This window comes from Pteropus medius, unplaced genomic scaffold (genome assembly GCF_902729225.1).
Source record: "Pteropus medius unplaced genomic scaffold, Ma_sr-lr_union100, whole genome shotgun sequence".
NCBI classification, from domain to species: Eukaryota; Metazoa; Chordata; class Mammalia; order Chiroptera; family Pteropodidae; genus Pteropus; species Pteropus medius.
In genome coordinates, this window is record NW_024344370.1 from 1,892,347 (window position 1) to 1,905,928 (window position 13,582).

At 34.9% G+C, this 13,582-nt stretch overlaps 1 protein-coding gene across 1 annotated transcript in view; it reads left to right on the top strand.

Moving 5' to 3' along the window:
• Positions 1–13,582, top strand: part of ITGA1 (integrin subunit alpha 1) — a 155,864-nt gene that overhangs the window by 108,099 nt on the left and 34,183 nt on the right. Inside the window, exons 13-20 of the mRNA XM_039869916.1 lie at positions 474–617; positions 1,795–2,052; positions 4,362–4,492; positions 6,186–6,352; positions 7,851–7,987; positions 9,974–10,084; positions 11,902–12,111; positions 12,883–12,963. Of these exons, the coding sequence (XP_039725850.1) occupies positions 474–617; positions 1,795–2,052; positions 4,362–4,492; positions 6,186–6,352; positions 7,851–7,987; positions 9,974–10,084; positions 11,902–12,111; positions 12,883–12,963 (1,239 nt within the window). The remainder of the gene's footprint in view (positions 1–473; positions 618–1,794; positions 2,053–4,361; positions 4,493–6,185; positions 6,353–7,850; positions 7,988–9,973; positions 10,085–11,901; positions 12,112–12,882; positions 12,964–13,582) is intronic.

Here is a 13,582-nt window from a genome sequence, read left to right on the forward strand (position 1 = left end):
CAATCTTTTTACATTTTTCTATCTCCTGTAGCTGCTGGGACAAAACTAAACCATTTTGTTGAGTAGACAATCTTCTAAGACTACAAGGGGAAATATACTGCCCCTGTATCTCAGTATGATTCAGCTCCTCGTGATGTATTTTATTTCCTTTTTTAAAAAATCATTGTGGTATTACTGATCTCTTCTGATTTATAGAGAGAAAAGAGATTAGGGTAAAATCTAAAGGAAATAATTTCTCTTATTCTCAAGCTACAGAATCTATAACCACTACTCATCCTCCAGGATGGGCATGGCTAATAGCCATTGAGCCTCTTGCAAGAGCGAATCAGAGTTCTCAAGTAGCATCAGTTTCTATAGTTCATTTCCTTTGCCATCTGAATCTCACTTGGTAGAAGTAAAAGAAATGCAGGCTTTTAGCTTCCTTGAGAAATTGTGATGTTCATCAGACTGTTTTGTTCTGTTTCGTGTTCTAGATCGGTTCCTACTTTGGTGGTGTTTTAACAACAGTTGACATTGATAAAGATTCTAATACTGACATTCTTCTGGTTGGGGCTCCCATGTACATGGGGACAGAGAAGGAGGAGCAAGGCAGAGTGTATGTGTACACTCTGAATCAGGTAATGGGAACTGTGAGTTTGGTGGAAATCCAAGAAGACCTCTCCTTTCTTTTCAGTTTTGAACATATAATGTAGTTCTAATTTTTCACTCACTTTGGAAAAAGAAACAAAGGATCTTTCAGGGCCCATTTACCCCCACTGACCTCTCAGTCTCTAAATGAACATTTAAAATTCTAATAAAGTATTTCAAACCATTAGATTTTTTTTTTGCTCAGAAGTGTGAAGTGTTTTTTAACGGAATATATAGGATAAAGATAAATCTCACTAAACTGCTAAAGAAACTCACAGGGCAGTCGTTCATGAACTCCGGCTTCGAGGATAGGTAGTATTAGCAGGGTGGGTGGTAGTGGCCTTTCTGGCTGCAGTGAAGAGATTGGAAAAGTAGGGAATTCTAAGGCAATGACACCAGACATTTTCAGTAAACTACTATGGCCTTTGGAATATTTTACTAGGCTGGAATGAGATTTTGTTTTTCACTCCTGACTTTAGACATCATTTGTTAAGTGAAATAATTCTTGATTTCTTCATTAGAAGACTTTTTTGCTGTTTACACCAAAGTCAGTATTCATCTATTCAGTTTTTAAAATTTTTAGAGTCTCTCTATATTAATTATTTTATTTCTCTCTCCTTTTTTTGGATGGGGGGTCCTGTCAACATTTTTTGGTCCCATTCTGTTTTTCCCAAAAAAGTGTGTTCCTGCCCATCGTTGCTAATACTTTCTGGCCTTTGCTGAGTTTTTGGCTTTTTTTGGCTTTCTTTACTCGATAGTTTTGGGAAGAGTTTACATTTGAACAGAGTAAATTTTCTCTATAAGAGAAAAGATATAGAGGCTTTTCAAAGAAGCACAATATTGAGTGATGATAGGATAGTGACACAAACTGAGGATTCAAAAATTCAGTTCTTCAGCTTTAAAAGATGCTGAGAGTTAAACACTCGATTGCATTAAAAAAGAGAATCCATCAAAATCCTCAATATGTCTTTTTTCTCACACTTTTACTTTCTGTTCTTTAAAATTTCTAACTTTGCTCTCAGATAAGCACAGTTTAAGAAATTTTATAGACTTTACCGTTGATGTACAAATGGTTTTTAATAGAGCCGATTCAGTAGGCACTTAAAAATCCTGCTCTGCCATAGTAATGATAAAAATCCATAAGTATCCTGTTTATCTTTCTTCCAGACAAGGTTTGAATATCAAATGAGCCTGGAACCCATTAAGCAGACTTGCTGTTCATCTCTGAAGCACAATTCATGCACAAAAGAAAACAAAAATGAGCCATGCGGGGCTCGTTTTGGAACAGCTATTGCTGCTGTAAAAGACCTCAATCTTGACGGATTTAATGACATCGTGATAGGGGCTCCCCTGGAAGATGATCACGGGGGAGCCGTGTACATTTATCATGGAAGTGGCAAGACTATAAGAAAAGAGTATGCACAAGTAAGAAGTTAAACCTACAGATTCTCACCCTTGAGCGATAAGTGGGTTCGCTGTGTCACCTGTCTTGCTTCCTGAGTTATTTAATTTTCTTCTAACTCTATTGGGAAATTAGATTTCTAATTCTCTTCTTCTAAATTATCTTTATAGAAGAATTGCTTCATATTTTACCCTTTTATCTAGTTTTGTTTTCCTGTTATTTGCAATGTCTCCATAATTTGATCTTCTGAAATAGTAAAAAAAAAAAGCACTTTTTTTAAAATTATTTATTTTTTATGGTGACATTGGTTAATGAAGTCCAATAAGTTTCAGCTTTTTATCAATGCTATTTATCATCTGCGATTTGTCTGATCCTAAACAGAGAGTACCACTTTCTGAATAAGAGAACAATAATACATGATTTTGCCAATAGAGGAGGTGAGATTATTGTTTTTATATTCGGTATCCATGTTGTTATAATAAAACTGCATTACATTTATATTTATGAATTAAATTGATATATTTTCATCAAATAAATCTGAGTTTCCAAAGGCTTATCATTTCTCACAAGTAATCGCTTTTGAAAATAACCTGAATAATTAAGCTTAACTTGCAAAAGATTTCTGTTGTTCCTGTTTTAAGTTCATTGTCAGTTAATGGCTCTAATCCACAAAAGTAATTTTTTTCCTACATGAGAAAAATACAAATTTATAGAAGTGTTTAATGTATTATAAAAATTAGATAACTTAAAGGATTTCTTCTAATTTAATTGTTTTTAAGTAACCATATTTAGGCATTAGACAACTACTTACAAGTAAAATAAAATTTACTGCTTTCTAACTTACATAACAAGAAAAGAAAATCAAAACATTAATCATTTTACATTTGATTGTTCTCTTTGGTACTGTAGTCAATAGAATTCTTGAAATTTATGTATTGGGAAGTTCTGCTTAACTTTTCACAGAGTTATAATGACATTAACAGCGAAACAACAAAATAAAGGGTCTATTTCAGTAACAACACTCCTATCCAATTAATAAGTGATTTGTTTAGTGTTAAACATCTTCATAATATTATTTACTTTACTGGAAACAAGCAATATTAATCATTAGGTTGTGACAGAATTAAGAACTACTAGACAGAATTATTTTCTTGGGTTCTACCTATTATTCCTTCAGTATTATCCTGCAAACTTAATGGAGTGTCATTTGCAGTAAAAAAAGAAGGATTTTTAAATCCTTAATAAACAAAATAAAGTTGTCATAAAAATTTATTTTGTAAAATGGTGGTAAATCAAGACACAACTTTAAACAAAAACAAGAGAGATTATTAGAGTTGAGTTTTTTTAATTATCCGCAAAATGCTTTCCCAGGGATTGATGAGGATGTGCTCACTCATTTCCATGGTAACCAGAGGTGCTACTTGTATATGGGACGATACAGAATAATATTGAATCAACTCCTTTAGAACCAATGAGGCAGACATCTCTTAATTTCTTTTCGGAAAAAATAAGGAAATACTTCCCAGTGAGCCACAAGCATTTAAGCACAAAAAAAAGTTTCCTTTTTTTTTTTTGCCTTATTCGGCTTCTTAATTTACAACTTTTAAGCAGGAAATAGAAGGATAAGAAGACCCCAAGTGCAGGAGGTGTCTGTCTGTCCTGCCTCCTTGCCATCAAGTTCTATTAAATTATTATCAGCTTGAACCAAAGCTAAGTCAGGAAGTGCAGATGTCAAACATGTATGGGGATGTGCATAGATCAATCTTCAAGAACTCCATATGCATTTGTGCCCTCTCAAAATAGATGTGAGTGGAAGTGAGTCTATTGTGACCTTGACTTGCAGGACAATTTTTGGCAGACAGTAAAAAAGGTCAAATATTGAAAAATGTATTTGAAGGAATATGTTATTATACCCAGCCCCAGGTTCAGTGAACCAAACTGACCCCACTCCCCCACTTTCTTGTATGATGTGTTTTCAAGGTTTCTAGTGCCTTCAAGTATCTCTACATAATGGGATTGAACAGGAACTAGAAATCAGAGCCAATTACTCACAATGTTTTCCTTGAGGATTAGACAAGATGACGTTATGTAATTTTTTTTTCCTTCTCTGGTGTCAGTAACCCTGAAATGATTCTGTCTGCACTATAAAAAGATGTCTTTTGAGAACATCTGAGTAATTTCTCTTGTCTCCACATGAGGGGACTCTTGGGCAGCTTTCCAAAAGTTCTTTAATTTTAATTTTTTGTTAACCAATCCAAGTTCTCAGCTTTATTTGAAACTGTTTTAGAAGAGACTCTTCTGACCTAAAAACTGTCGGTTGGAATTTTCACAGCGTATTCCATCAGGTGGAGATGGTGAGACACTGAAATTTTTTGGCCAGTCTATTCACGGAGAAATGGATTTAAACGGTGACGGTCTGACTGATGTGACTATCGGGGGCCTTGGTGGTGCTGCCCTCTTCTGGTATGTATTTTAATGACATTCAATTAATCTGATATTTCACAAATAGTTGGAGAGCTCAGTGTGATCGAGGCTCATATCATACCAAATATTTATTTTCTTTTGTGCTTCATTATTCAGATAAAAATGATACAGCTTGATTAGCTGAAGAAGTCTATAAGTATTAAAAAATAAATTATACTAAAGGAACAAGTAGAGTCAACCTTTAATTTGCTCAGCCTTTAGAATGCCTACATCCCCAAATTAGTTTCAATTAATTGCAAAATCCTATTCAATGGTCAGATACATACATTAATTCAATTTTGTTTATTAATTTATTTAATAAATAATTTATTAATTAATAACATTAATAACTGGCTTTAACTAGTTAACAAACAATTTCAAAAATATGGTAAGAACTATGTCAAGAATGGCATTAATGAGAATTTTTTGCGATAATTTTGAAAAATGTTACAAACATTATTAAGAAATAAAAAGGAAGGATTTAATAAATATAAATATATATTTATGATATATATGGATGGAAAGTCTGCATATCGATTCCATGAAATTAATCATTGATGTAATATAATTTAGGTGGAAAGAAATCTCAGTGGTCATTTTCCCAAAAATCTATCTGGAAGAGTAGTAAAGAAAATTGTGAAGGACTGCAATGAAAATAGAGACCTGAAAATAGATGACTCTGTCATAATGTAGGGTAATGCTTCAGAACTAATGATCAAATAAAAATTATACACTGAATCATACACGGATAGTACCCATTGTTTTAAAAATGTTTTAACTATATATATAACTATATATACAGTATACTATACAGTAGAGAGAAAAGGAAACTGAAAGGCAATGCCTAGGAAAGGAGAAAGCTGGCCAGCCAGTGGCTGTGACTTTGGGGAGGGCTCACGGGAACAAGGACTCCAAACCAGAAGTCACCGACATCAGGAACAAAGAGTACATACATTTAGTTTTTGTTTGAACTGTTAATCCTGAATTAATTAACATATATGCCTCGTGGATAGATGGGAGATACCCAGGGAGAAATGAGTATCTCCCCGAGGTGGCTTAGAATTCAGGCTTAAATACCATCTTATTAGCGAAAAGGGAGGAGGCATATAGGCCTCTTAGGGAGAGTAAAGATTTTTAGGAAAGATGAATGGCTCTTAGAAGAATAGATGGGAGGCACGATAGTTTGTGACAAGGATTGTCTAGATGTGTTGTGAACTTCTAGTCCCCTCTCCTGTCAATTTTCCATGGTCGATGAAACTCTGAGAGAGGGGATTTATGACAATTGAGGGTTTTTTTGGAGGATCTGTCTTTAGGCAGATAAAGGTGTTCAGAGAAAGCTTGTTTCTGCATTTGCTGATTTTCAAGTGCCTACAGCTCAAGATAATCAGTATACCAAAGTAGCATATTTTGGGGTGGCATGTCCTGAACTCCTACAGTCGTATTTTGGGGTGTCATATTCTGCTGCGCTTTAGAAACAAAAACCTAAAATGGTTCCAAAGCAACCTGAGTGTCCTTCCAACATCAGATACAATCTCTTCTGTATCAAAGTTTCACTAGAGAAATGGAGTCCTGAGAGCCCATAATATACACAAAGAATCATCCCCTTCAATGGGCTCACTTTGAACCCCCAAAACAGTGGCATTCATTAAATGCAAAAATGTGTGAGTAATTACTGCTATTTATATGTTTGTAGGTCCCGAGATGTGGCTGTAGTTAAAGTGACCATGAATTTTGAACCTAATAAAGTAAATATTCAAAAGAAAAACTGTCGCATGGAGGGAAAGGAAACAGTTTGTATCAATGCTACAGTGTGTTTTGATGTGAAATTAAAGTCTAAAGAAGACACGTTTTACGAAGCCGGTAAGGGTAATACATAGAACAAGTGCTTTGGGGCAGAAGGACAATATAGTTGCTCCAGCATGATCAAATTCAGGGAGATGTTGTATTTCCCCCAATGATAGGGATCTGGACATCACATTTGTCCCATGAACATATTGAACCTTGAAAAATATTCTACTGCTGAAGGAATAGGTTATGGAACCCAGAAAATTCTGGAACAGAAACTATATGTGATGGCTTCAACATTCCAGACTTTCCCTCTAACTCTCCACTTAACTGTAAACAATCAGATGCTTAAAAAATAAATGAGAAAGAGAAAGAGAGAGGGATTGAGACCAATTCAGAGATAGTGTTTTGAAATCGGGCTTCTAATGAGCCTAGTTGTCCTTCCTATGGAAAACCACAAAGAACCCTCCCTTCCTTCTTCTGCCCTCTCTTTGGTAGGACTGGAATTGCAAAGGATGAGAATGTTGGGTCACTCTCACTTTCCCAAGATTCCTTTGCTTCACTCAGAAGGTGACCCTCATTTTTGAGAGTCAGACATCACAGGCATGTCACAGCAGCCCAGGTATCCCCGCTCCTCCCCACACTCTACACTTTCTAAGTCTTGTTTCATGATGTCCAAATATGTTGGAGTCAAAACTGTGAAGGCCATTGGATGCAGAAGAGTAATTTACTCTGCAAACCAAATATAAGTAGAATGAGAAAAAACATTAATCTTTAGAATTGATTTTTCTTAAAAATAAACAAATAAAAATAAATTGACATGAGAAAAAAATTGATTTTTCTTAGTTTTCTCTGTGTGCGTATTTATGCTCTGCAATATTCTTCTGACTAGAAACAAGGCATAGCAATGTGAAAAATGATTTGTATTTTCATAATAACATTATGTCAGTCTTATTTAGTTTCTATATACTAACTAAATGGTCAAATGAGGATTGTTGCCATCATAGAAAATTATAAAGTTTGACTAGTTTTTCTCATTGTGGTATGCTTATTTTATTAGACTTTTTTTTATTAAGCTTATTTTATTATGTTTTAAATAATACAGTCTAAAATGGCATTTTTTATAAAACAGGTAAAATTTCATTAATGTATATTTTGGTCTTTATTGAAATATAGCATAATCAATATTCTAAGCAAGGCTCCAACACTTTTAGACTAAAAAATGTTTTAAGTAAAAATCCAGTAAACACAGCCATAGTGAGGAAATTAGGTGATTTGTAGGTATGTGTGTGTGTGTGCACGCATACATACATATATATTACAGAATAAGTATAATTAAACATTAAAAGCATAATGAACTCAGAAAGCAGTTCTGTAGAGTTCCTCAAGGTTATTTTTAGGACTACAAATACCACTGTAGTACAATAGTGTGGATGTGCTGAATACTAGAAACTTTTTTTAATTGACTGATTACCCAAGAGATTCTTCTATAGTGCTAATTTAAAGAGCTGGATCATATGAAAATCACCCCCAAAAAACATTTCTTCAATTATTCTTTTTTTATTTTTTATAGATATGCAGTACCGTGTCACACTAGATTCACTAAGACAAATATCACGAAGTTTTTTCTCTGGAACTCAAGAGAGAAAGATTCAAAGAAACATCACAGTTCGAGAATCAGAATGCACTAAGCATTTCTTCTACATGTTGGCAAGTAAATCATATATCATAGCTACCTTATTCCAAATCAAGAATAAAGTATAGATGTCTCATTTCAAGTCAATCAAATCTAATTGTTTTATTTCAAAGTGCACACTATGAAGTAAACTTTGTTCACTTTTATCAGAAAAATCACAGGTCTGATCTTTTAATTTTCAAATACATTTTATAAAACTCATCTTCTCTGTGCATGTTATCAGACATCCATTTATTATAGAATAATAAAAGGCACAGTGCACTAGTCAATAAAAGACTTGTCTCTTTATTCATTTATTCTTAAAAACATTTAACTTCTCTCTGCCTTAAAAACATTTAACTTCTCTCTGCCTTGTATGACAAATGTGGATGATAAGTGATTAAATGCACTGAGAGGGAACTGTTGGGCCATAGGCTTTCTGAAGTCTCTTCTTGTCCTGAGCTATGTATTTCATTCTTTGACTTCAAACTGAAGAGGGAAATATCTGGTATTTTCTGTCTTTTGTAGGTTTTGTGCTACCTAACTTTCTATTTTAGTGGGTGAGGGAGCCTTGGAAAGCAAATTGTTTATCTCTAGAAATGTCTAGTAAGCCAGTTTGAACCATTTTAAGTGTATTTTATTGAGTCACTGTGCATGCAGGGGACATTCCCAATTTAGGGTAAGAGTTTCTTAAACTCTTTAAAAAAAAAATGAATATTATGAGAAAACACTGGTTTTAGTCATCGAGACTGAAATTTTAGAGACTCGAACTTAATCTTGGAGTTTTAAAGGAACAGGCTAATCCCCGCCCCATCCCCGCCTCCCCCCGCCCCCGCCGCAACTCCCACCTCCCAGCTCTGACTTATTTCTGTATTCTTGATGTATTTATATTCTTTTTTTTTTTGTAGTTAGGGGCAGGAAAGTGACAGAAAATGTATGATAGTATGCTATATTTATTTTCCCTCAGTGATTTTCAAGTCAACATTCCCCATGACTTATATTAAAATTAACTTATTCTGTCAACACTAAGATCAAGCTATGATGGGAAAAAAAAACAAACCTGGAGTTGTCACTCCTATTTAGTTCATCCGACTGAACATTTAGGAGTTAGAACTTAAATAAAATTTGAAGGACATGAAACCAGATGTGGCACTGGCTCTAACCTTCCAAAAATCACTGTAGTGTATATTTGTCAAATATTTGGTATCTAGCTTAGTCCAGGCACTGGTATTAAAAAGAATGAACTAGTTTCCAAATTTCCAGAATTCTTTTGATTTTAATGGATACTTCAACATTTGTTGTGGAGTTGGCCAGGGTGGAATTTGTATCCCAGCTTCCCCACATTCCGAGTGATTTTGGCAAAGTTGTTCAGTCTCTTAGAGGCTCAGTTTTTCATCTGTAAAGACCATAATAGTTATTCATCTCGGAGGATTGTTGAAATAATTCTCAACAATGTGTATAAAAGCTCATAATTCTAGACATGCCATAAATGATGGCTGTTACTCATGATAGCATAATCAATATTAATCGTATTAACATTATTTAAATATCATCTAACATTATAAAATTTTTACAATTCAAGATACATATTATATGAATGAAATGCAACTCAATTTAAAAGAAGTTTGCTCTTCAAAGTTTGAGAGACTTTTCTAGAAGTATTACACAGTGAGTTTAACTTGAGGTCTCAAGAAAAACGATATTGTTAGGCCAGCAGCTTAGAGCAGTATATGCTGACATGGCAAGGTGCTACATAGTCTGTCATTCCAGCAGGCCCTCTGAGAAGCTGAAGGTGATTCATACTCTGAAACCTCTGCATTCCAGCTATGTCCCTTGTCGAGGCAAAAGGGCAGTCTTCTCCAGCAAAGCAAAATCCTGATGAGGTCATATATCATCATATCAGGTGCACAAGAATGGTCCAGTAAGGCTGACCCACAAGGGGAAGAAGAAGGAAGCCAAAATAAGATCAGAACATCCAATAAATAGGATACCAATGATATATGTTATGTTTTGACCTCTAGGACAAGCATGACTTCCGGGACTCTGTAAGAATAACTTTGGATTTTAATCTTACCGATCCAGAAAATGGGCCTATTCTTGATGATTCTCTACCGAATTCAGTACATGAACATGTAAGTCATATATATTTAATTCAGAATACCTATTTGACTATATTAGGAAAAAATTGAAATATATAAATAGATGCAAACACACATGACCTTAAATATATTTTATAGTTATATTTAAAAATTAATTAAATTAATTATAATTATTAAATTATATTTTTAAAAAATAAGTAGATGCTTCTGGACTTCTCCTAACTCTTCTAACTTCCTATTGTTGAAGTTTAAGGGAACTTATAAATGATATTTATTTTTATCTCTCTTGAATTCAGGACCAGTTTAAAGATAGACATGGATCAGCTAGTTAGGACTCCCTTTTATCACTAATGAACACTAGGTCGCAGGGCATGGTTTAGATATAATGGGTGTATTCATGCTGAACCAGATTTGGGACACAAATAACCAAATAGATCATCAGCAGTGCTCGGCAATCTCAGACTTTCTTTGTGGGGGCCCACCTCATAAAACTTGCAGAACGGAGGGGTAGAGCAGCATGTATGCTTCCCATGGGCACACCACTGCCCCAAGTGCGGAACGGATAGGAAGAGACTGACCTGTGTTCACCCAGTTCCTGCTTACAAATTCAGAGTCCTGAGAAAGAGTGAGGGAGTGTGTAAAGGGGGGGATCAGGAATGTGGAAGAAACACTGGGGATGAGGAATCAGTTTTCCCCATTCATCTACAGTCCATTTTCCCTTCCTTCCTTTCCAATATATTTATTGAGTGTTTTATACATACCAGGCATCAGAGCTTACAATCTAACCCAGAGAACAAGCATTATATAGTAATAAGAGTGTGTACTCTGGAAGAGAACCTCAGAGCTCAAACTCCTGCTTAGTCTGAAGTGTCAAGGGCCACCCCTCGGAAGTTGTGACATTTATGTTGAAACCTGTCAATAGGATGATTTTCATCCTTTTTAAAGGGTTGGAGGGAGCAGGGTTCCAAGCAGAGGGATGTGTGTTTCTAAGCATAAAAGGAACTAAACTAGCCTCGCTAAAGAGAAGGTGACATGGGATGAAGCGGGAGGCATCGGCAGGAGCCAGGTCATCCAGGACTTTGTGCCACCGCACTGATTTTAAAATCTTTTTTTGAAGAGAAATAGAATGCTATTGATGGCATTAACTGGTCCAGTGACAATTCTGGATTTGTATTTTTCTAAGGATTACTTCGGCTGCAATGTGGAGGATGATTGGAGGGAAATAAGAGTGATTGCAGGAGATCAGTTAGGAAGCTGTTGCTTTAATTTGAGGAGGAATTAAAGTAATTCAGGCGAGACCAGAGGTGGTGGTGGAAATGCAGAGGCGAGTAAGAACTTGGGAGACATTTAGAAGACGGGTAGAATGGACAGCTCTTAATGATGGACTGTTTAAGGAGGAGGGGCTGGATGAAGAAGAGTCGAGAAAAACTCCCGGTTATGTGGCTTGACCATTTTCCACCCTCCTGGCTGAACTCTATTATATTTCTAAGTATTTGATTCCTTTTAATAAAAAATCTCATAATTGGAGTTGAGTTAAAGTGTTCTCATGGACTTAGATCTTAAAGAACTTAACTTTTTGAAACTGTTCTACTCAACCGCATTAAAGTCATTGAAAAACATCTGTGAAAACTGCATTCTTCAAAGGACTGGAAGAATTTATACCTAAAAGTAAAAGTTGATTCTTTCCCCCTATAAATTATAGGAACAAATATAAAATATCTTATGAAATCTATTCTTTGTGAGTTGCCTAACTTATTTCTCAATATGTCATTTCTTTTACACAAATTAATACGTAATTTTCAATAATGATTAACTAAATTTTGAAAAATGCTTTTCTGTGACCATTTCAGATTCCCTTTGCCAAAGATTGTGGAAACAAGGAAAAATGTATCTCAGACCTCACCCTGGATGTATCCACCACAGAAAAAGGCCTGCTTATTGTCAGGTCCCACAACGATAAGTTCAACGTTAGCATCACAGTCAAAAATAAAAAGGACAGTGCCTATAACACCAGAACCATAGTGCATTATTCTCCAAATCTGATTTTTTCAGGAATTGAGGTAAACTTTTAGCTATTTATTTATTTATTCCTGTAATAATCATTTATCGAAGCTACTTTTCATATTACTGAGCTATTTTTTTCTATGTTGATTTTAAAAGAACAGAAAGCATTTTGTACAAAATTAGTAATCTCTAATAGTGAAAGTACCAAGATTTTCTTTAAAGTTTTTGTTTTGATATAATTCTTTAGAGATTGTATCTCTTTTTGGATTCAGTATGAGAAAATAGTCTCTGATATATCAAAATCATGTTTCACAGAGTCCTTAAACTGCTGAAATTGAGACTGAGTCAAAGAAAACAATAAATATAACAAAGTCAAAACAGTTTAAGAGAAGCACAGGGAGGGAGTAATGCAGGTACTGAACTAAAAAAATTTACATGCAGAAAAATCAAGATACCATTTCCCACTTTCTATGTAAAATCCTTACATTGGCCAGAGAGTTGTGTTAAATAACAATGTGTGGATTATTTTGTCCAGCCACCTAATTGCTCTGTGTGGTAGATGCTATTAGTTCATCCATTTCACAGTAGAAGATCTAGACAGGATAGTGTGATGTGTTTTGTCCTTTAGATGTCCTTAACTTAAGTAATTTTTTTTAAGATTTCCTTGGGCTGTGTGACAGGTGATCCCAGAATGCTGGGACTCTCCCAACCAAACTGAGAGAAAAAGCAACGCAGAGTCCAAGGCACAGCTGGGAAAATTCTAGAAAACCAAACTCAAGGATTTCACCTGTGTGTCTGCCCTAATTCTGTTTATTTTCTCTTCCTAGGCTATCCAAAAAGACAGTTGTGAATCCAATCATAATATCACATGTAAAGTTGGATATCCTTTCCTGAAAAGAGGAGAAATGGTAAGCAGATTATACAAAATACATGTGGCAATTGGATATGAAAAATAATATGCTCAAAGCCAAATATATAAATCTTCATGGTAGTTTAGGGTGATGTAAACGAAGAAGGTTAAGTTTAAATTTTGAGCTCTTGGAATCAAAAGGCAATTATTGCATGAGTCAGACTCACACACCAAGACAAAATTACAAATTTATGCTAGGTAACTTCTCTGATAAAACGGAGCTGGGAAATTCTCATAATGGAGTCTCCTATATGTTAGGCTTTTCTAACCTGTAGGAAAAAAAACTTTCAAACAGATGGGTTTAGAATTTTGTATAGAAACTCTTCCGTCATTTCTCTTGCTCTTTTTAATAAAAGCTTCATTGAGATGCAACTCATATACCATACAATTCATTCATTTAAACTGTACAATTTAATGGCTTTTAGTATTTTCATCAAATTGTGAATTATGCAACCATCAGCAGTCAACCTTAGAACGTTTTCACAACCCAGAAAGAAAGCCTGTACACATTACCAGTTACTGCTCTCTTATCTTCAACAGCCCTTCCCAAACCCCAGGCAACCACTAACCTACTTCCTATGGATTTGCCTATTCTGACATTTTACATATGAAATTAT